The 25,374-nt window shown below is 33.8% G+C and overlaps 1 protein-coding gene across 1 annotated transcript in view; it reads left to right on the top strand.

The window, feature by feature from the left end:
- The window catches only part of stumps (DBB domain-containing protein stumps), a 54,174-nt gene extending 36,634 nt beyond the window's left edge, over window positions 1-17,540 (top strand). The window contains exons 4-14 of the mRNA XM_088267755.1: window positions 9,413-9,530; window positions 9,978-10,210; window positions 10,691-10,851; window positions 10,928-11,072; window positions 12,830-12,981; window positions 13,079-13,211; window positions 13,965-14,155; window positions 14,709-15,612; window positions 16,077-16,154; window positions 16,235-16,317; window positions 16,883-17,540. Coding sequence (XP_088123881.1) covers window positions 9,413-9,530; window positions 9,978-10,210; window positions 10,691-10,851; window positions 10,928-11,072; window positions 12,830-12,981; window positions 13,079-13,211; window positions 13,965-14,155; window positions 14,709-15,612; window positions 16,077-16,154; window positions 16,235-16,317; window positions 16,883-17,209 — 2,525 coding nt within the window. The 3' untranslated portion in view covers window positions 17,210-17,540. The remainder of the gene's footprint in view (window positions 1-9,412; window positions 9,531-9,977; window positions 10,211-10,690; window positions 10,852-10,927; window positions 11,073-12,829; window positions 12,982-13,078; window positions 13,212-13,964; window positions 14,156-14,708; window positions 15,613-16,076; window positions 16,155-16,234; window positions 16,318-16,882) is intronic.
- The last annotated feature ends 7,834 nt before the right edge of the window (window positions 17,541-25,374 follow it).

Here is a 25,374-nt window from a genome sequence, read left to right as displayed (position 1 = left end):
TCTGTGACCAGAGATATACCGACTACCGATTCGGCCAAGTAGCAACCTAGTGACTTGTCAGCCATTTTTTATGCCGACCGGCTTTTCTTAGAAGCGGGGAATATTTTATGGGGAAAAAAATCGCAGTACAGCTAACTTTCTCCATTGTCTTTTACTATTAATAAAAATACCAACGGAAGTCAAATTTATTGTTTCTTTATAATGTAATAATTTCTTTGTTTCCGCAGATACCGCGTTAATTGTAATAAAAAGTAAATGAATGGTAAGGTGATTAATCAAGTCTTGCCGTTCAGACATCAGTCCATGCAACCCTAAATTTGGCGATCGTGCCTTTGTTGTTGCAAGACCGATGGCAGAAAATACTCTTCCACCAGCAGTTAGAAATAGTGAGAGTGAGATGATCTTAAAAAAAACTGAAAGGTATTATATTATATGTTGTATACACAATACCTGTGTTAATAAACAAAATATAAAACATAATATATAATATGATAACGTGTGTTCCACTATATTATTTTTTGACATCTCATCAAAGATGAAGAAGAATATGGAATTCTGGGCATTTACGGGGCTGACGACCGTCGTAAGCTGGTTTAAGTGATCACTTTACACACGTGTAACATTCACCAATTCTACCCATTATTGACAACCACTCTACTTAAATTCTTGGAAGTTATATATATATATATATATATATATATATATATATATATATATATATATATATATATATATATATATATATATATATATATATATATATATATATATATGAACCAATTTAGAAATCTTGTTCTTGAATCACTAGAACTTCACTAGAGACATCTATTGGCGAGATGTAAATAAACCCTTATATTGTGTTCCACTATACTACAGTAAGTACAAAACGAATAATGGATCTAGAATTATAACTCTTCGCCTCGACCTTCCGCCGCGCGTGCTAAAGAAATTTATCTTCAATAAATACTCAATTAGTGTTATTATGAAAGCTTCCTTTGAAACAACGGTCTCGTTAATTTATATGTACATTCCAGTTTGAGGGGATTATTACAAAAAATGATACTACGCAAACATCAATCGAGTAATATTATTCCCTTATCTCTCCAATTAAACGGTTACAAGATATATGTACAAAGGATTTCTTGTGTTAATAACAGCAACGCAAGATTCGCCGTATATATCGTCTTCGGCACATTTATAAAAAAGGCGCTGAGTCGTGAATCACACGAGCTTCTTGTTTTAGCTCGCCGTACAAAGGATGACTCTATGATGAAGATGTTCCAACGATGAATATGCAATTCATTCCATAAAGAATAACAGAAAATATTTTTCAGTCTTATCGCGCGATGTATTACAATAATAAATTACTGAATTCCTTATGGATGCATGCAAATTGCAGCCCAAATATTAATGTTAAAACATCATTCGACAATGCTTATTGGTTGAGCACAAAGTACACGACGTATACTCGTAATCACAAGATGACACTAACATCTTATTTCCTACAATTCGAAGCATTGTTTTCTTTTAAGGGGGGAAAGCTCGGTAGCGCCACTCGTTTATTTGTACGTTCATGGGATGATTCAATTAATTATGTCTTATGCCAATTGACTTCCTTTGAAAATGGAAATATTTTGATTCTTGAATATATATAATTTGTAGGTTCTTGTACATGCTACAGCTCAGTAAATTAAGATATTTGGCTTGCTGAATAAGATGGAAATTAGGAAAAAATACATCTTCTGTTGTAGTTACCTATGCTGTTTGACGTATTCACAGTCAACTATTTTAAAAACTATTGCTTATAAATTAACCCTTTATACTAGCCCTTATCAGCGCCCAATGATGTATAGGGCACTGCATTTTTGTTAAATTATACGAAGACAAGGTGCAAGATGCAAGGTACCCATCTAATGTTATATAAAGTATTAGAGAGAAAAAATTACAGATCTTTATTTTTATCCCCTGGGAAACGAGCCCGGGACCTCCAGCACGGTAGCCGAACCCCCTTACTACTACACTACGGTGGCAAACTACTGTACAACAATATAAATCAGATACTATGCCGGTTATTTGAATAATAAAAAGAGCCTCCGGAAATATCATGTACGTGCCTAAATATGTTGGCAACAGAATCAGATATCACCCTAACGACACAAACTGAGTGCTAATTCATATACCTACTTTATTTTTATTTATGCAATAATGGTTTAATAGTTTTACATCCGTATAAGACCGAAATTATGGCTTCTTAATTACTATTAATATTCATATAAATAGTGCATACAGAAACGACGCAATTGACGCGTTAAATTATATAGAAGCATATATACAATGCAATTTTCATCAAATTAAAACTATCGATATACTTTATTAATTAGTTGAGTACATAGTTTCAAAGCATTATAATTCCCAATTATATTACGTACTCTAGCTCGGTGCAGTTTGCGTTGGAAGTATTATAGTAATCCGTCCGCACACAGCTAACGGCTAACGGTCGCCATAAGCCTCCCTCGACAATACGCCAGTACTCCCAGAGAGGAATTACTAACAGGAAATTGTTTATTAAAAAGGTATGGAAGCTATTTAAGAAGTGAGAATGTAGGTACACGGCACTTAGTATGCGCGCACTGGCCCGCTGATAGAGATAAGTGTACGCGCTTCGTGAACCTAATCATTCTCGAGTATAACACATTTTGGGACTCAAAAGCACCATTTAGATTTATACGCCTTTCAATTATCGTCTGTAAAATCGCTTACATTGTCATTCCATGTAGGTACCAGGCACCAGGCACCATGTTACGCACTCCGGTGCGAGCAAATAGGGATAAATTACTGATGATGGAAAGATTGATTGATATTGAAAGGAGATTGAATGCTAGGAACAGAGTGAAAGGTGCATTGAATCAGTTGTAGCAAATAAAAGCCTAACAGCGAAAGCCATACTGGCAGTGCACAATGAATAATCTTGTTTGCGTAAGGAAAGTAATTATTTTTTTATTTGATCAATATGTCGGTTCATATTTTTCCCCACTCCGCCTACTCGATACCCCGAGATCGATTAACGTCATTTTTAATTATCATCATCATCATCAAAGTCTTTTTGAATGCCCTTGAGGTAGTATTTTACGAAAATGACGCTTTATAAAGTATCCAAATTATTATTATTTGGAATTACCTAACATCCACGTCACTGACTTCTTGCTACGGTTTATGTAACACCCTTATATAGCCTTTTAACTTTGTAGCCTTTTCATAATTGTGAGTGGGTTCACTCTTTATGATTTTTGTCACAATCATTTCACGTACCGTAGAATGGGGCTACTTAAACTTTGATGTGTTACTTGAGCCCAGTACAAAAAAAATAGATCTGTATTTAATCTACAATAATGAACGTATGGACATGATTCATTATTTCCCTGATACGTGACACTTATTGTCACGATACGTTCATTATTGTAGACCAAATACAGATTAATTTTTATTTAGTAACGCATATACCCTAATGGCTGGAATACCGGCCTCAACATCTATCCTCATTACCCTACGGCCTGGAATACCGGCCTGGGAAGAAAAAACCGAGACAATACTTTTAACTTATTGCGACGTCATCACGAGTGTGAGAGGGGGAGAACTTGTTTGAACATGAACTCAGATTAATTTTGGATCGAAATTTCATTTTTAGTCAAATATATTTTTTTAGTAAAAAATTACCCAGGAGCTCAGGGTTAGGGTACTTGTACAATGAGCGCTTCAGGGTTCAAAGGGTTAATCCGCATCTAGGTTGGGATCTCATCAAAACGAAGCGGTATAATTTGATCGCCAATGATACGAAGGCGTTATAATCAGTCCCGCGCTTCAGATTCTTAGATCGAGGACTGGAAGATATTTGATGAAATACAGAAGATGCAAGTGAGACTTTCTTACATTTGAGAATGGAAATGGACGAGGAATGTTACGTAGTAAACGGAGAATAGCAAGAATGACTAAGGAACTCGAAGTTGCCTACCCGTACTCGTACCAGCTTGTGTATATTGATGAAAATTATAAAAATATGAAAAACAAACTTTTCGGTAGCTGCTACAAGGCTCTTAATTGGATAATTAAATTTGCCGAGCTTTTGAGTGCTACTCAGATTGCCCTCAAGTAGGCGTACTAAAATTCATTATCAAGTTTTCGGAATTAATTTTAAAAATCGGACCCTGTTCTAAGTATTTTTAGGAGAGAAAACTGACAGGAGCAGAAAAGATGTTGATTTTTCGAAAAATTATAAATGCAGAGAGTTTTATAAATATTTTTACATGTAGACACGAAGACACCGATTAAATCCGATATTCTTACTAGATTAACACTATTAGTTACCTACCTACTTATGTACATTAATTTATATGTTTTGGTAGTTTTTATAGAACGAACTTATACTGCTTAGGCATTTGTTCAAATAACTAAATTATTAATACGAACTAATTTTGACTGGTTTCCAGGTTATTAGCACTCTTGCTAATCCAAAATATATTTGTATGAAACATGAGCTTTACTGATAATAATAACGATTATATGATTCAAATAACAATAAAATTTTCTAACTCGTTCTCGCTCTTCTGAAGCGCATATATATTTGCACTTATTCATAGTATTGGTCGCTAATCAATAGTTATGAGTATTTATAACCGATTCTGAGTTGCCCGATCACGTGTGAGTGTGTATTTTTGTTCACACACATGTTAAACATTGAAGATTATTATAATGGCGCCATTTACTGGAAACATGCGCAGGATCACAAACATCCTGCATCCTGCACAAAATGGATGTTATTAAGATATTAAATTTATTTGTGTAACTAACAAGTACCTACGTCTCCTGTTTGCCATGAAAACTCCATGAAACATGAATATCCTCGCGGGTATATATGGGATTTAAAACAACGATTATTTGTTCAACTTTACGTATAGAGATGTGTAAATACCATTCAGATACTAACAATATATTTAAATCAATGTTTTATTAACTACCTACTGACATATTACAATAAATTGATTCAATGGCTGTCATTTTTTATCACAGTATTTATTTGATGAAATAAATACAATAGGCGATAATGTTCACGGCCGTTTCAACAATTTTTAATTGAATTATATCTCTCATTTTATAAATAACCTATCATTTCATTGACAGGCGCCAGTTGACAGGCGTAGTTGGGTGGACGCTCGACTGCGAAACTGGCGTCGCGGGTTCGATTCCCGCCAATTGCAAAGTAAATTCAGGAAATAATTATTTTCGATTGGTCTAGTTGCTTCTTTAAAAAAAAATAAAAAATTATTTCAGCCTAATGAAAACCGTTTAGAATCTTCTCTCTCTATAAAACATTAATTTAAAAAATTAACCACAGAAAATACAAAAATCGCATTGTAGAAAATATTTGAAATAGAATGTTTCTTCCTAGTCTCTTTTTATTAAAAAAACTATTATAAATTTTATATATATATATATATATATATATATATATATATATATATATATATATATATATATATATATATATATATATATATATATATATATATGTGTGTATATATATATATATATATATATATATATATATATATATATATATATATATATATATATATATATATATATATATGTATATGTATATTTGCCCCAGGTGGATAGTTTGCAAGATGCGTACCGCACGCCGGTAAACCGGAATTTCAGTAATTCCATTCCCGAAGTATTCCCGGTCTCTGGGCGGTGTGTGCGGCACGGGGAGCCAGAGCTCGGAAGGTGTTGTATTTGCAGTTAAATCGGAGCGTTTACTGTTTACTGGATCATTGCACGTGGCCGCTGGCTGCTGGCTGCTGGCTGCTGGCTCCTGCCTGCTGGCACACGTGCTCGCATTCCGTGCTTCATTCATACCGAGGCGCAAGGAACTGAGAGCAATGATCAAGGGCAGCTTTTTATTATGTGTTTAATAAGCGCAGCTGTTGTTTTTAGGCAACATCGGTTTTGACGCACATTCTCCAAACCCTTATCCGCACTTGATGGTGCATAGTGCACTGCATCATATAAACGCAGTGTTATCTTGATCGTTAACATATGAATGAAATGTGATCAGCCCTCAGGTACCAGTCCAGGGTAATATTAACGTACTTACTCTGAGATTATTTGTTCTTGAGGTAGCATTTCACAAAAATGGTGCTATAAGTGGTAGAATATAAATTATCCAAAAATATTTTTATTTTGGCCTCAGCTTTCGTTTCTTTGGTATTTTTTTCGTTCTTATTTCCATCACCTCCTATAGACTTTTTTTTTGCATTTCAATGTTTTATTAAACTTTTTTATGAGATAAAATTAATATCAGGAACAAAAACAAAAAACACAAATATCACAATTTTTCAGCGGTTAATAGGAATTAACCGCTGAGAGTTTGCGATATTTGAATATATGAAAAATATTCTCTAGTAAGAGAAAACATGATTTTTTTTAGGTTTGTATAAAAATATTGGTGAAACTTACATGTTCCAAGTTTATATACCCTTAAGATAGTATTTTACGAAAATGGCGCTCTTCAAATTATCCAAAATACATGTAATCATAGTCGAAGTTCTATTTAACATTTAGGATTTAAATAATCGTTATAAATTTAATTGACATTTAATATGAAAATGCGATATTTTCATCGTTGTGAGATAATCAGGGAAAACATTTATATACATATATTTTGACAATCGTAAGGACGAAAAATGCACCTTTACTTAATTACAAGGTTTCGTCCTCGGCCTAGATATTATTTTCTTACTTAATCATTAAATTTGTACATTAATTTATAACCATGCTTATTTTTTTGCAAAATTGTGATATTATTGTAAAGTGAGCCTCGTTCGCGTTCCCCCGCACCCGCCTAGCGCCTAGCGCCTAGAGACGGACTGGTGGGTTGGTGTAATTATAGTCTCCGGATCCAGATGTTCGGTACAGCCGCCCGCTACAGGAAGCCGCCCAGGGCGGGGGGAGAGGGAGGCGCACTCACCCGAAATATACATACCTACTCCCTACTCCCTACTCCCGATGTGTATTCCGACGTGAAATGTAATTTTAGAATATCATATTATTTGTCATATTTGCCGAGACCCGAGACCCGACACCCGAGGCTGGCGAGAGTCTGCGGATACCTGGAGAGAAATATGAAATCGCGACATATGAGAATATACCAAATTATCATATGTGAATATGAGTCATAATACTATAACAGCGAGAGATTCGCGAGCATTCTATGAAATTGGGTCAAAAATATATTTTTATTACTGGATATTTTAGACAGATTGGTGTAACGTTCTATTCTCTCTGCCTACCCTTGGGGAAAAGTGGCGTGATGGTTAGTTAGTTTTAGGTATTTTAAATCAATCAGAACCTAAAATCTGGTGGTGTCAAAAGTCTGCGTAATCGGAGGGCATGTATGACTAGATGTATGGGTGTGAAGGAAGCTAGGAGTATGTCAGGACAAAAGAGTGTGGCGTTCCATCCTCTCTGCCTACCCCTGCAAGGAAACGGCGCGATGGAAGTAGTAGTCATTTGTAAGAAATATGTATGAAAATACTATACATAAAACATAAGTCCTATTTAAAACAGAACCCAAAAAAAATATCATGGCAACGTGGAGATTTTTTTCTCCGAATTATTTTCACTTTTCAGAAACTTTCGGGTTCTTTTACTTCTATGTAGTACCATGTTAAATAAAGTGCCTGGTCGTCCAAACGACCCTTGACTAGGCGTCCTCGTTTTTTAAAAGCCCTCGACCTCCCAAAAGGCCGGTACTTAGTGGTATAGTGCCAAAGATTTAAGCACATTTATAAATATAGACATTTGAAAGTTTTTCTTTTGCAAAACCACTTTTTCAGCAATAATTATCATTTACGATTCATTACGTTATTGTAATATTAAAAAAAAAGAATATGTACATTGATATCTTTATAGTACATGCTCTTTTTATGTATGATTTTTTTGTTTTAAAATTCAAGTATACTGTTTTAGTACTAATGAAATAATAGTTGCGGCCATAGTACCATACGCTCGCGTATTGCTTATTACCGAATATTGATTCAGGCGAGAAGCAAATGTAATTCCAATTGGAACACATTACAGTTGCCAGTCCCTGATTTGTGTGCACTGAGCATTGAGCATCGAGCACTGAGCACATAACATTTGATTATTGAATCGGAATAATTGATTATGATGAACGCTGATTAAGTTAGGTCCTAAACATTAAACATGTCATCCCGGTCGTTATTCGTGCTACTAACCGTCAAATATTTTTATTCGCTCGTAAATTTGACCGCTTTATATAGTTCCTCAAACCCTCACCCGCACCAGCTGGCGCATAGGGCACTGTATCATATCGTTAACACATGAAGGAAAGGTGATGATCAGCCCTCCGCTTCAGGTCCGGGGTAATATTGAATAAATATTAGAGTGAAAAAATCACTTACATTTTATTTGACAAACAGTTTATACTGTTAGAAAAAATATTGATTGGTCAATTGTAACTTCATTTCGCGGTTCTCTGTTTGATTTTCTTCGTTTTAACGTTTCATAACTAGCTCGCATAAAGTTCATTTACCTCCAGATAAGAAATTTATCTACGAGCTAGGAGCGTCGTCCATTACTTCATAATTTACATACAATTGTAATATTATTATATCCGTACATGTACAAATTGCGTAATGTAAAAAAAATACAAGATGAACGAACTTCTCTAGGCGGATATAATTTTATTACTCGCAAATGAATAATTGATCACTGGGAAGCTGTTAAAATGGGAATATTTTCACCCATTCGTCACGCTCCGTCTCTGCTTACTATTCGTGCTGCTATTGGTTTATGACCGCACGTGACTATCCCGCTGGACATGTGTGCATATATATATATATATATATATATATATATTATTATTTAATCTAATATTTATTCAATATTACCCTTGACTGGTACCTGAAGCGGAGGGCTCATCGCCTATTCATGTGTTGACGACCAAGCTAACACTGCATTAATACGATGCAGTGCCCTATGCACCATTGGGTGCGGATAAGGGTTAGAATGAGTTGAAATGAATATATATATATATATATATATATATATATATATATATATATATATATATATATATATATATATATATATATACACATATATGTGTGTGTGTATTGTATGTATATATATTATACAAAAAACACTTAAATCATAAAAATGTGACTGATCATGTACATGTAGGTTATTACAATAACGGGTTGAAGATAACAGAAAATGTAGGGTTGAAAATATTGTGATGAAAAATGATTCAAACATCTTGTTTCCTTTTGTGTCTTTACATGTATCATAGCAAAAATGTATTAATATTTGACGTTATAAATTGTTTCAGAAATGGAGAGCATCGCGGTAGTGTCGTGTCGGGAGTCCCCCGAAGCCGTTCTGTGGGCTGAATACCTCACTTCCTGCTTCAACAAGATCGTCTCCCAGCGCGCTCGGCTGCACTACAAGTCAGTACCTACTTGCCGTAATACACCCTGCCACATCCTTATATAGGACACAAAATGCCGAACCGTCTTCTAGTGGAACGGAAGGTCTGCTGATGACAGTCAACAGTCCGCCTTCTCCTGAGGAGTGCAACGTGGTTTCCTCCCAGCAATGAGCAAATGCTGAGAAGTTCCTGTTTGGCCCACACTAGATTATTCCTCCTGTTCCCAACACAGATTCAAATAAAAACATATTAATTTAGCTAGAAGAAACAAAAATCCACTAAATGATCTATTAAAAACCTTGTACATAATAAGCAAGGTAAATAATAAATGCAATTCCCATTATAAAAAAAATCCTTATATTACATATCCACCCACAAACGTGTCCTATCAATCGATGTTTCCCCGCTCCCTGCTGACTATCCCTGACCATGTCTTACTGTATGAAAATCGTATTTTTTTATCCAGGGTATTTTCCATCCATATTGAAGACCTGTGCGAGAGCGTTGAGGAAAATGAAAATGCGAAGATGATTGCCGGCGCTAAGCTGCAGCTGATGATCATGTGTCCTAGATTATTGGTTCACGTCGAGAACCTCCCAGAAGGCCTTCTGGAGATCCTGAACATCTTCCAGCCTGACAAGGTTTTGACGATGCTGCTCGGCGTGAATGATGACATGATATCCGAAATTCATAGAAAAGGTAAGGCAGTTAAAAGTCTACACAATTTATGTTTGATATGTCGCTCGCTCCTTTCAAGAACGTCATAAATCAAAGAACTTGATTTTTCAGGAGAACGCTTTTAAAGTTTTAAAATATAATACAATTTATTAAAAATAAATATCAAGCCACTCATTGAACTTTTTACTGTGCAACAGATCTTTTTAGGTAAAACCTGAAGGTTTTTTCTCCATTTGAAAAATGTATAGGTTATTTAAAAAAATAATTAAACAATACCTTTTTTCAAAATGCAAAAACAACAGTTTCTGCCCTGAAGCGGGTAAATATTAAGTTAAAAATACGCCTCTTTTGCTGGGATATAGTACATTTTCTGGGTATTCCGAAAACATGCACAACTGAAAATTGACGTTTTTTGATTTATGACGTTCTTGAAAGGATTGAGCGTATTCTAGGAGTGTATTCTAATAATAATAAAAAAATAATACGGAAAATGTATTTCAGCATTCCCCACATACGATCTATGGCAAAGGATGGTCGTCATAGAACAAGATAACACATTCATTGATAGCTTTCTCACCAAAGCTGTCGACATTATGAGTAAGAAGCACCGACCCGTAGTAGACAAAGCTTCGTTCTCAATCATTCCAAAGAAAATAAAACCGGTTGGTATTTCAATATTAATAATCAAATAAAATGGCTTAAAGTCTGCCTATTTTCTATTTTGATATCATTTTGTAGGGTCAAAATCGAGTTATTGCTCTTCTGAATGAACCAATCACAAATGACGACGTTATAACGCTCCAAGTTGATAAAAAAGGAGAAATACTTCAAATACATTCGTTCAAGAAAAGGAATCCTTACACTCTACAGTTCGATGTTCCAGGTAAGAAAACATGATTTTTTGATACGAGTTTATTTCTCAATTTTTACTGTACAGGGTGACGCAAAATTAATCACCCTATTGGAAGATGTTATAATCTTTGGAAATGGCGTCGTACGTCAATCATATTTGACATTTGTGAACTAAACAGCTGCAGTATACAATCAAATTGATAAAACGGGCACAAATGTGTATCAACACTGGCGGCAGTCACTTGACGGATACTCGTATCATCTTTTCTACTTAACAAAAACAAATTAAAGGTTCAATTATCGCTCATTTTTTTAATTGGAAAAAAGTTATTAAAAAACAAAATCGGATGATATCTTTTTTTTCTTTAAAAAAAAAAAAAGATAAATATTTACACAAATAGTTCAATATCATACTATTTGTGTGAGCCTAAGCGACTCATTAGAAATAGGTATCAAATTGTGGTTCGAACCGAGTAACTCTGACTTAAGAGTCTGGTTTATCACTTTATTCTTCCCAATAAAAAACAGTAGTAGTTCAGTAGTTCCTTCTCTGTCCAAGCGGCCAGACTATGGAATGAATTACCTCTCCTTGTGAAAAATGCAACTTCTCTAATAACTTTTAAGAAACGTCTGACACATTTCTATTTATCATTAGAATCCATCAATCCTCCTCCCTTAGTTTTTCCCTCTACCTCCTTCCTTAAACTCCCTTTTTCCTTTGCCCTCCTTATTATCATCTTTTGTAATTTATGTTTTTTTAAATGTTCAAGTACTATCTACCCTCTGATTGCAAACAGCTACTATATAGCTATACAGCTATATACCATATATATGGTATCAAACGTTTTGATCAATATCACTAGTCTGTTTTTGGTTGGTTGGAGAATATTGCTTTTTAGCAATAAGCCCACCGATGTACTTATTTATTTTCTGTACATGAAGTTTAAATAAAAAATAAACAATAAGAGTCCGCGACACTCACCACGGGACCACAACCGGCACATTGAATATTAGATTAATTTTGCGCCTCTCTAAATCCATTTGTATACTGCAGCTGTCTAGTTCACAAATGTCAAATATGATTGACGTACAACGCTATTTGCAAAAATTATAACATCTTCCCATAGGGTGATTAATTTTGTATATTATTTTGAGAAATAAAAAGACTTTGTTTTTTGCTCCACTCACATTTTTATTAACAACCAACTAATTTCGGCAACAACCTGTTGCCCTCTTCAGGGTTTAATTTATGATTTTATTTTAAATATTTTTTTTCTTTATTATATGTTCCTTTTAAACCCTGAAGAGGGCAACAGGTTGTTTCCGAAACTAGTTGGTTGTTAATAAAAATGTGAGTGGATCAAAAAACAAAGTCTTTTTATTTCTCAAAATAATTTATCAATATGATCCACAAAGTTAATGCTTTCAATATTTAAAACATGATTAATTTTGCGCCATCCTGAATAAAGCATAGTATATCATTACAATATCTGTACCCGACGGATTCTCCAGTTCTTTGGACATGTTGCGCGTGGCAACGAGGGTAGCCTGGAATGACTAGTTGTGATCGGTAGACTGGAGGGAAAGAGAGGGAGAGGAAGATCCCCTACACGATGGACCGATCAAATTAAGGCAGCAGCAGGCACCTCAGTGGTTGGAGCGCTACGTGCAGCGCAGTCAAGGGATAACTGGAGAAGAGTCATTGCTTCTGCAAGGGTCACAACCCTCAGCAATGAGGAATAAGACGGAGAAGAAGAAGAATCATTACATGATTATTTTATTTTCCAGACTGCTGCTTGGAGGTGTCCATGCTCGTGTGGATCAAGATAGAAAAAAATGGAGTACCGTGCGGAAGTCGTCAGATCAAATGCGAAAGTAGGCTAAGGGAATTGGACCAAATTTTACGTGCTAGTGACAATCCGTTAGAGTTTATGTGTCAGGTATGTATCATAGCTCTCCAAATATTCATATATTCTAATAATATTCCTGATATTCCAAAATGAAGAACCCTAGTTTTAATGTGTTGCCAAATTTCAGACACTCGGGTTTAAAACAACCGACAAGGACCAACTGGACAGTTGGATGCTGACAGCCTTCCAAAGGAACATTCCACCACATTTCAACTTGCTCACCACCCCGCTCCAAGGCAACTTGAAAACCAATACAAACAGTAAGTTGATAAACTATTATGGAAGTCTGGACATTTACGGGGCTTACAACCGTCATAGGCTGGTTAAATGATCACTTTACACGCGTGTAACATTCACCAATTTTACCCATGATTGACAAGCACACTACTAAAATTCTCGAGTCTTCTAGATATATTGATCAAACTCGAAACACAGTATGCGAGAGTTCACTAGATACATCTATGGTGGGATGAAGAAAGCTTTAATTAGCAGACACTTTCATTTGTATGTGAGGTCCAAATTCTGGATTATATTCACATATTTGAGAAACGCTTCAAAACATCATTTTCTTATGTTGAGATGTCAAAAATAATGTAAAAAATAACTCCTAATTGGAGATAATACAGATTTGTAAACAAGTATTTGGACACACTCAAAATGTTGCATTATTATATTGTATCATCTGCCTCTGTAGTGTAATGGTCAGCACGCTCGGCTATCGTTCTGGAGGTCCCGGGTTCGATTCCCAGGGGGGGTCAAATAAATATAAGTTATTTTTTCACTCTAATATTTATTCAAGATTACCCTGGACTGGTACCTGAAGCGGAGGGCTGATCACCTTTCCTTCATGTGTTAACGATCAAGATGGCACTGCGTTTATATGATGCAGTGCCCTATGCACCATTGGGGTGCGGATAAGAGTTTTAATAATATCAATATAAATTGATGGAAAAAGCCCAACTCCGAACTCTTTGGAACACCGAAAGTGATGTATGGTATTTGCTCATGACTAGGCTCGGAAGAGTACCCCACGCTGCTCCACTTCGCCGCGCGCTTCGGCCTGGAGAAGCTCTGCTGGCAGCTGCTTGAGTGTCCCGGGGGGGAGGCAGCCTGCGCCACCCGCAACTTGCGCCACCTCGCGCCCGCCCACCTCGCCCAGCAGCACGGCCACACTCAGCTGGCGGCCGTCTTGCGAGGATACATGGTATATAGCTTTGCTACTATTGCATCTGCCTGATTGAGTCTTCGAGATAGAATAAGAAACACCAGGATCATGGAAATATGCGAGATCGAAGATGTCGTTAGGTGGGGAAGGCAACGCAGGAGACAATGGTATGCGATGTGAGGAGAATGTAATCATCCAGAATCCCCCACATTGCACTGTATGGCCAACCCCATGGTAGACGACTCCCAGGCAGATCACCAAACAGATGGGTCGATAGCTGGGAATCGACATCGCAGGAGGCTAATCCCTCTTAAAAAACAGGCCACAAGGCCTACAGCAAGATGAAGAAGAAGAAGAAGAAGCATCTGCCTGATGTACACTCCCAGCCTCCTTAACTTCCATACTTACGGTAAAACATGTCCACACATCCTCATGACCATATTTCGGGTTTTGGTTGATTTGGTCCTGCCAAAAGCTTATTATTATTGTAAGAACTATCACTATTATTTACCACCGTCAAATATTAATTTATTTATCCAACAGGCAACTCCGATTGATATACATAAAATAATTATTTTGTTTTTTTTTTCAGCAAATGAATGAGTTTTCGAATATGTACTACTATTTAAAAAATATGAGCGAAGATTCTCCGGAAGGCGCCAGCCATCACGAAAATCAACTGAAGATACTAAACACGGACCACACTCCCGAGACGTGGGCCAAATTCAGCAATTCCAAAGCCAATATTACTCCGGTCCACACTCCGGACAGCAACCGAGCCGACCCGTTCAGCGAAGAGTGTCTACAGAACCTCGAGGCCAAGCATTCTCAACACAAACTCAAGCCTCCGGGGAGTCCCAGAGTACCTACGTCGCCTAGATACCAATCCAACGAATGGCTCTACGAAAATGACATGTGCCAGATGAATTCCTCGTTTATCTCCCAGAAAAGTGTTCAAAAAGCGATCGAACATGACTATTTGATACAACCGTCTAATAGAAAAGTAGAACTCGCAGATGTCCAATCCGCAAACAGGCCAAATATGATAGATCTCAACTTGAGTAAGAAGAATAGCAACGCTAGCATCGGCTCGCCCGCCACTGAAAAACCCTCGCCTTTCCAACTGCCTCCCGAATTTTTTGAGCACAAACCGAATTTCAACAATCATCCGTACCTCAAGAACAAGCACAGCGCTTCCGTGTCAGTTTCCTCTAAGAGCTCCCACGACCACGCGACAACACCCACCGGACAAGATGAGCTGGCGGAAATCATCAACGACTTCAAGAACAATGTGTTCACCATATCCGAAGTGGAGAAGTTGGTCCTGGATTGGCGCAACAGGAACGAGACCCAGCAGTCCCTGAAGGAGAAAGAGGAACAGCTCAATAAGATGAGAGAGGAGTACGACAAGCTGCAGCGCCGCATCAAGGACGATATGAAGCGACCGACTCCTTTTGAACGAGTTCGCAAAATATTTTCGAGGGGAAAGCAAAAGAGTAAGTTCATAATGATCATAGACCAAAATTTATTACCTACCTTATTAAACTTATACCCAAATATATTATACGTAAATAAATAGATTTTTTGCAAAATTAAGGACATATTTTGAAATAATTTCCATGTTATAATCTATTGAGACATGTGTTTCAATGCATTCCGCATCATTTTCAAACTCAAAAAATGGTGCAGAATGCATTGAGACACGTGTTACAATAGATTTTAAGAAATAGTGGTATTTACTAAATAAAACTTAAATTCAAAATAAACAGATTTTACCACCAAGCGACTGTCGAATCAATTAATAAAAGTAATGTTAGCAGTTTACAACAAAAATGAATACATCATTGATTGGACTAATTTGAAAAGATGACAACGGATATTTTGTTAGTGAGGATCTGATGATATTTAAACTGCAACGAGACAAAATAAAGTAGGTTCTTATCTCTTCTTTCTTTTCTAGACGGCAAGATGGGTATAGCAGAAATAAAGCTGAATGGGCAGAGACCCAACAGTGGTCTGAGTGTCCACAGCGTATCCAGTAAGTCTACCATTAGTATGTATGCAGTCACAATGGCTCCTGCTTGGCGGACCCCGTTTACTCACTCGAGTGTGTTACAGGTTCCTCTTCGGGCAGGCTGAGCACGGCCAGCGGGGGCAGTCTGGGAGACAGTGGAACACAATCTGATAATGAAGATGCCAAGGTAATAATGTCAAGTTTTAACAAAGGATAAACTAACAAAACAAATGTGTGCGGATAGAAGGAATGATTGTTGATGCAAATGGAATGATGTTATCATTGGATTCTTTCAAGTTTCACGTGTCAAGTGTGCTATATTGACACATTGTTTCCAGGAAACGCTTAAGTGTGTTAATACTGTTGGTAGAGAGCGGGAGATGCTAAAAGCGTTATATTTGCTTACTTTTGATAGCGGGAGAAGCGCCAAAAACTGTCTGAGTATAATTAGGGTCAGGGTTAATGAAAAAACCGCCTTGCAACAATGTGTTAAAAATTATCTTAAATCTTCTTCTTCCAACCCTTATCTGCACACAATGGTGCATAGGGCACTGCATCATATAAAAGCAGTGTTATCTTGATCGTTAACACTTGAGAAAGAAAAATGATCAGACCTGCACTTAAGGAACCAGTCCAGGGTAATATATTAATGCCGGAAATCGAACCCGGGACCTCCAGTACAGTAGCCTAGTGTGCTGACCATTACACTACAGAAGCGGACAAAATCTTATTTAGTATCCTTTTATTTGTAGGTATTTATGGAGATGAACGCTGTTCCTCGCTCCCCGTCGAAGCTGAGCTCGGAGAAGTGCGCCCTGGACGACTACTTGGTCCCGCCGCCGCCGCGTCCTCTGGGTGCTGCACCCCCGGCGTGGTGCGCCCCCGCGCAGCACGCGCCCCGCCGCCAGGACCCGCTGCCCAGCGTGCCCGTGTGCCACTCCAAGCAGGACTACCAGCTGCGCGCGCCGCTGCCTATGGACACCATCAGCGAGCGGGACCCGCCGCCGCACCCCGGCCCCCTACACTACATGACGGGCGACCCCTCCGAGCACCACTACATGAACATGTCTCCCGCGTGATCACTCACACTTACTTGTACCACCAGACGGCCATATCGAACACACAAGGAGAAAACACCATTTTTTTTACACACATTCATTTTGGCGAATGCACCGTAAGGAATGTAATTAGTACGTAGTTGGGTAGACGCTCTACTGCGAAACTGGCGTCGCGGGTTCAATTCCCACCAAGTGCAAAATGAATTCAAGAAATATTTATTTTCAATTGGTCTGGGTGTTTGTGAAGTATTTTTCACATTTACCTTCCCTATCCTTACTATCCTACTTGCAGACAAGCCTCTAAAAGTAGAGGTTTTGCGGGTTATTCCTTTAAAAAAAAATAATAATAAAATATACATTGCAGAATATATAAAAACGAATGCACTTTTAAACAATGCATGTGTGCATCATCATCTCTTTGACATTTGTAATTGGATTGTTTTTCCATGTGTTTCCACGTGTCCTTCGTATTGGCGGAGGTTACATTCCTAGAATAGGGAATATTATAACGTCAATCTCGGTTATTGAGTCACCCTTTTACAAACAGAGAATGCATGAATTTTAAGAATAAAAAATAAGATTACTATATTTATAAATTACCTCTTTTTTTCATATAATCGTGTAAAACTTTATCGTCATAGAATGATATTACTATCTGCAAATATGCAAAACTGCAAATACTGAAGAACAACTGTACGGCCATATCTATCATACATATTTATCATATTCATGAGAAAAGTAAGATTTTATGTAATAAATATTGTCACTACATCCAAATATTAAAGATCTCAAAAAACGATGTAATATACTGTTGTAATCTATAAGATATTAAAGATAATAATATTTAAATGGTTTGTTTTAGAATTCCAGCTCAAAACTAACAAGAAGGTGGTAATAATTTTGCAAGCAGAATAAATCGTGGTTATTCTGGCAAAAAACGTTAACTCTTAAGTCCCTGTTTAAATAATTCCTGTTATTTTAAGCTTTTAGCCTGAATAAAATACCTGCTACATATTAAACTTAAAGTTGAATTTACTTTTAAAACTACATATATATGACATTTCAAACTACTTGGTGTATTTTGCCAGTTTATAGAATGTTGAAAACCTTATAATATGCATCAGTAAGTGAATATTGCATATTTTCGAGTTAACGGTTTTTGCTAGTACACCCACCAAATACTCTTATGTTCAATTTGCTTGGAATGTAAATACTCCTATCTGCACCTTGTATCGTAATATACAAAATGAAAAAATGCATTTAACTAATATACATATATTTTTTAATTATAATTGTATGCATAGCGAAGAAATAATATACATACATAATTTTTATTGCAACTTGTGCAACTTCCTCTATATTTAATGATTAGTTTTTAAATTTACATTTCAAGATAAAAATCATTCCTTTTGTCTACAATGCATTTTCTATTTCTTTTTACTTTCAAGTCTGATCTCCATTGTAAATATACTATAAAATAATCTGCACCATATGTATCTCATTTCAAATAAATATTCTCTATATATTTCCCTATTCAGCGACTGAATATATTACGTTAAGTACAAATTAATATAGGTACCTAGGTTAAATTTAAGTATAAATATTTAGCCTCCATATTTTAGTGGTTCGTCCGCCTCCGTAGTGTAATGGTCAGCACGCTCGGCTACCGTTCTGGAGGTCCCGGGTTCGATTCCCAAGGGGAGTAAAATAAATATAAGTGATTTTTTCACTGTAATATTTATTCAATATTAACATGGACTGGTACCTGAAGCGGAGGGCTGATCACCTTTCCTTCATGTGTAAACGATCAAGATAACACTGCGTTTATATGATAAGGGTTTTAAAAAAAATATATTTTAGTGGTTAGTAGGTTTGGGTTAGTTCCCAGGGAGGTCAAAATAAATATTAACTCAACTTAGCATTGATCTGATGCATTACCCTTTTGCACTATTAAGTGTAGAAAGGGTCGAAAGAGTGCTATGATATTAAGCCTTAAAAATGTATTCTGAGAAAAAAACAAACATTTTCGTTTTGGCAATTTAACCTGCGTATGATGATTTCTAAAATATTGATGGCAAAAGTGTAAATTTTTATATAAATGTTTTTAAAATACCCTATTGGGTGTATTTTTAAATAGCAACTGTGTATTTATTTTGGTATGACTAAGCATTGTTACTTAGCCGGCCATATTTTATTTACAAAAATATTATTTAATATAAATAATAGAATATGTTACATTGATGACCCTACGTTTATTCATAAAAGCGACAATAGTTTATATGTAGGTCATATTAACTAGTCTTGCAAGGCGGTGTTCACGCTAGAACTATGATTTAATTACTTTACATTAGTTTGACTCAAGCATCTTGTGTAACGTCTGTTCCTTTTGCGATGTCGTTTATGTTTGTAAATAATTAAATAAATTGTTGGATTCTTCAATGGATTAATTAATTGATTATAATTGCAACCCACTTTTTCCAAATATTATACTGTCTTTACTGTGTTAGTATAATAAATTAATTTCTGATATTGTTAGGATAGGATCATTTCATTTTATTAAATCTGAATAAAATAAATATTTGCATGGCCGGGAAATAATCATTTACTCTGAAATCACTCGGAGGATCGCACCAAAGTATGTTAGCAAAAAAAAATTATGTGGTGTCGTAAAAACAAATATAATATAATGATAAAAAATATTCATAAAATGTCTTTGAAGAGATGTTACCATGACTGTAAATATATTGTCTTAGTGAAACTATGTGCCATATGTATTTTTAGAAAAAAATTATCTGGAGTTCATTAAAAATTTCAGAAGTTTTTAAAAAATATTATTTTATACTCTCATTACTTGCAATACTCATAATAAATAGTATAAGTACTTGATGTAGCGTGTAATAAATGGGTTTAACTTTTTGTACATTTTGAAATTTTATACATTTTTAATATTTGTAAGTTAAGATTATTTTTATACAATTATTCACTGGGAACAATATTAAAAATTTTAATAGACCCGTCAAACTTGTATGTAGAATTCCTGAGGGCCCTACTGTTCCCATTTTTTTTTTACACATTACTGATTTTGTGTATCCAAAAATTTACAAAACCGACATTTTACAGATACGTTTGACAAAAAAATAATATAATTTTATATGAGAAAAATATTTGCATTTATAGGATTGACTGTATTTTATATGTATAACAGTAAATAACTACACAAAATTATATAAGTAATTGTAAATATTGCGATGGATGAGTCACATCTATTCAATAAAATGTCAATTAAATTATTAATCTATTTGTAGCTAGAAACTTAAAGTACATGTAATTAAATGTAAAATTGTCACAACAAATTATATTTATAATAAAAATATATTAAATAAAAATAATTTAGTTTTATTTTTCAATTAATTTATGAGATTTTTAGATTTGTATCTTTTCTCAAGATGTCTTCTCTTTTCGGATCTTCAATGTGTTTTATGTTGATGCAACTGGAATTAAATACTGGACCCAATACAAAGAGCTGATTAATCATTCGCTGCATCAAAATCACCCCTATACTATTTATAAAAACAGTTTAAATCAAGGGTGGCCATTCCGCAGCCCGCGGACCGCCATGTGTCTTCTTGCGGCCCGCGGAGCATTTCACATATTTTTTACATACAACCGTACATAAAACTGTACGTAAAAGAGTAACAGAAGAACTGAGAATTTTTCCGATTATTTCTTGTTTTGCCTAACTCTAATTGAATAATTTTTTTTGATTCTCATTTTCATTCATTTAAAAAATAAAAAATAAAATATATATATATATATATATATATATATATATATATATATATATATATATATATATATATATATATATATATATATATATATATATATATATATATATATATATATATATATATATATATATATATATATATATATATATATATATATATATATATATATATATATATATATATATATATATATATATATATATATATATATATATATATATATATATATATATATATATATATATATATATATATATATATATATATGTTTGTTTTGAATAATAGAAGAAATTTTGTTTTACGGCCTCATTTCTAAAATCTGGCCCGGCTGCTGAAAAGGTTGGCCACCCATGGTTTAAATTAAACATCTTTTACTAAGTACTACTTGGTGTGAAATAGCTTCAAGAAATAAAACAAATAAATTTAACACATATTTTTATTTGTAATAATTTAATAACAAAAATATTTTTTTATTAGAGTTGAAAACTCAAAACAAAATTAAATACATGGGGTTAGCATAAATGCAAAATGAATTAATTTATTACAACTATTTTTTACAATCCCAAGTTAGAGGCGTGCTAAAGTTAATATTTTGATAACCATCCTAACCAGATACATTCCATGTCAAGCTGTTATTGATGACTGTGTATTCCAAATAACACATAATGCAAGGTAAATATAAACTCACTTATATCTGTTCTTTAACCTCAAAATCCTACTTTTATTACAATCCAAGAGATAGATGGGATAAAACGGTTATATTACAATGAAAATATAAAAAAATATTCTTAGAAAGTATTTCATTAAACTGTCAAATGACATATGTATTTATAAACATCATTATTACATATTTTTATTCACAATAATACTGAGAACAATTTTAAGCATAAATGAAAAGTGGCTGTCAACGCCACAAGCATTTGAACTGGAAAAAGTAGGTAGAATTATGCTTTATTGGAATAAACAACACGAAAACATTATTTTTGACATCTCAATAAAGATGAAGAAGAATATGGAAATTTGGGCATTTACAGGTCATATTCTTCCATAACCTTCTTCATCTATGTTGAGATGTCAAATATAATGTAAAAAAATAACTCCTAGAGATAATCCAGATTTGTGAACAAGTATTAACTAATTGACTGGTATGCCAAAAAACAGAAATGCTAGTGACATCATGATATGGTATATTCCTGATTGACAATTTTGACAAATAACATATAATTTCAGTTATGGAGTGTATTTCTGGTAAGCAAATTAATATTGACATTTACAATACTTACACAAAAACAAGTTACTGGAACGAAATCCAGCTTTAATTGCATGAGCGGGGTGAGACTATTCAATAATTGAATGCAAGAATTCTCATTATTTTACCGGGTTGGATCAATTCAATGTCAACTTGAACATAGCTTATATGAAGGAAAGGTGATCTCACCTCTTCCATTTAAAAAAATAAGAACGAGGAAAATTTTTGAAAAGTACAGACTAGAAACAGGAAAAGGTGAGTTGGTTTTCCTAACACCATCAAAGCTGACTTTAATACAGCACGCACACACATCACTTGTATATGGAGTGTCAAAAAGCATGGCTAAAACTAGTTTTCATCAGTTTCTTAGAACACGTGCAACATTTTTATTAATTTATCTGCTTTAATAAATTATTCTAAAATCACTCAAAATCTAGATATAATACTTCATAAATAATTTTAGAATTCTGTGTAAATCGAACTTAATTTGTTGGATTTGCATGATTTACCAATATAATATGTATATAATATGTATATATATATTATTTTACGTATATTGAATTCGGGTAATTTTGAATTATTTTTCATTACTTCTTTGTTAGATTCTCCAAAACATTTATACAAACAAATTGATAGTCCACTGTTCACTCTAGTTGCGGAAAACAAGGTTATGTGGCACGGAAACGTAAGCATTTACTTAAGAATATAAAATATATTAGAACATTGTAAATTCTTTTTATGGTGTAATAATACTATAATAAAAGCTTTGCTCTCCAAGTAAAGTTAAAGAGCGGGGGCCATAACATATCGCTAAGTTGTGTTTATTGTTTTCTTTATTTTTTTTCCTATATTAATTTTTTTTCTATATTTTTTTTACTAGGTTTACGTATATCAAATTATTGGGGTTTATCAAGTGACTTTTTCTATCTATTAATGTATTTTGGAAGCAGTGAGTAAATACCAGTTCAAACCTCAAAAATACCCCTTTACAATATTGAGCAAATTTTAAAATATTAAGGTGTATTTGTAACGATAACGGTTTGTAATGTTTTTTTTCTTTCTGTTGTAAAATTTTACTTATACTCCAATTATCAACATCACATTCTAAAGGTATAATTTGCCTTGAGGGTAAAAGCTTTAAGGTTATATACCTTTTATTCTTATTCAATTTTATTTTCTTTTGGTTATTAATTTTTTGGTTGTATAGCAATTAAAAAATAAATAAATAAAAATTATGAAAAAATATAGACCCTATTAATACCATTGTAGAAAATAAAGTGTGAATATTCTATAATAAAATATATAAATAAAAAATAAAAGCTCGCCCGCCCACTGACCCGATAATGACAAACCCTTCGTGTCATCTAAGGTATATAGACCTTTTGAGTCAATAGTTGGCCCTTTGAACTACCAAAGATAGACATTATGAAAAAAATATATATATAATTTTTTTTTAAAGAAAATTTTGAAGAATTATAAATATAAGCTGGCAAAAACTGGGCATTTAAACTAAAATAACTACCATATTTGACACTACTTGTATATATACGGAGGGCACAATATAATACTATGTTTGACTAACAATTCATTGCACTAATCAATAAAATTTCTATAATTCATACTATTTATGATGATATTCATCACTGAAATATATTATTTTGTGACTTAATTTCATAAGGAATTTATATATGTACATATGTGGATAAAAGCTGACAATCACTGTTTGTGTATTTTTCCTAGATTTTTATGGATGGTAATAATAACTTAGAAATAACTAATACTAGCAGCAATAACTTTAAAAAATGAAGAAAAAAAGCGTTTAGTTATGGTTATAGACACTTCTTATTTTAAAAAATCCAAAATCAATAAAATGCTTTGAAATAAGCTAATAAAAGATGATATTTTCATTTGTTTTATAAATTACGTTAAACATAAATTTATATGAAAGCGATAAAAAAACAATCTGAATTGCATTCATTTGGGTAAATAAAATGACTTCACAATAATATTCCGAAGATTGGAAAATAGAATAATTTTTTGTATTATTTGTACATAATTTTGCCAAAAATTTAAAATATCACAAAGTTTATTCTTTGGTAAGTAATACAAAACTAGAAATCAGACTAGCGAGCAAGAACTTTAGATACATAGTTGTTAATTTTATAGGATAAGGCACATTATCATTAAGTGTTAAGTTATATTTAAGAATCGTCAATTTTAAATTATTCAATAAATCAACAACATTAAAACTAAATATGTTTTTAATGCAATTATATTGAAATAAACCTCTGACTTTTAAAACCTAAACTAAAACAACCCCGACTAAAACAACATCCTAATATGCACATATTTATAGAAAACATACATTTTCCTCAAAGAATTAAATATATACATAACAGAATTTGTATATCGTAACTTCTAGGCCCAAGATTTAACCTCTCACAAAAGAACAATATCGATTTAATTTTGATATATTGTACAATTATTTTTCAACAAGTACATGTGCATATTATTATATCATGATGAATAATCATTAAAATATCCCTCACTCCTTTCAAGAACGTCATAAATCAAAAATCGTAAATTTTCAGTTGTGCATGTTTTCGGAATGCCCTGAAAATGTACTATATCCCAGCAAAAGAGGCATATTTTTAACTTTATATTTACCCGCTACAGGGCAGAAAATGTTGTTTTTTCATTTTGAAGAAAAGGTATTGTTTAATTATTTTTTTGAATAAACTAAATATTTTTCAAATGGAGAAAATAACCATCAGGTTTCACCTAAAAAGATCTGTTGCACAGTAAAAAGTTCAATAAGTGGCTTGATATTTATTTTTAATACATTGTGTTATATTTTTTAACTTTAAAAACGTTCTCCTGAAAAATCTAGTTTTTTTTACTTATGACGTTCTTGAAAGGAGTGAGCAATATATCTAAAATATTATAAATTACCAAATTTGAAACAAAAACCTAAATACAAACATATGCAAGGCAATGTTTAAACAGAATAATGTTTATTTCTTACTAACTTACAAAAAGCAGTGAACGAAATCGAAATTATTATTCAATTTGAAAAAATAAATCTTAATCTTATTTATCATCAATATTTTTTTTTCGAATTTCGGGTGAAATATGTATTTCTCTTA

Source organism: Brachycentrus maculatus, unplaced genomic scaffold (assembly GCF_059751285.1).
Source record: "Brachycentrus maculatus isolate JH-2025_06_01 unplaced genomic scaffold, ASM5975128v1 h1tg000305l, whole genome shotgun sequence".
Classification (NCBI taxonomy): Eukaryota; Metazoa; Arthropoda; class Insecta; order Trichoptera; family Brachycentridae; genus Brachycentrus; species Brachycentrus maculatus.
This window is presented reverse-complemented; position numbering and strand designations above follow the sequence as displayed.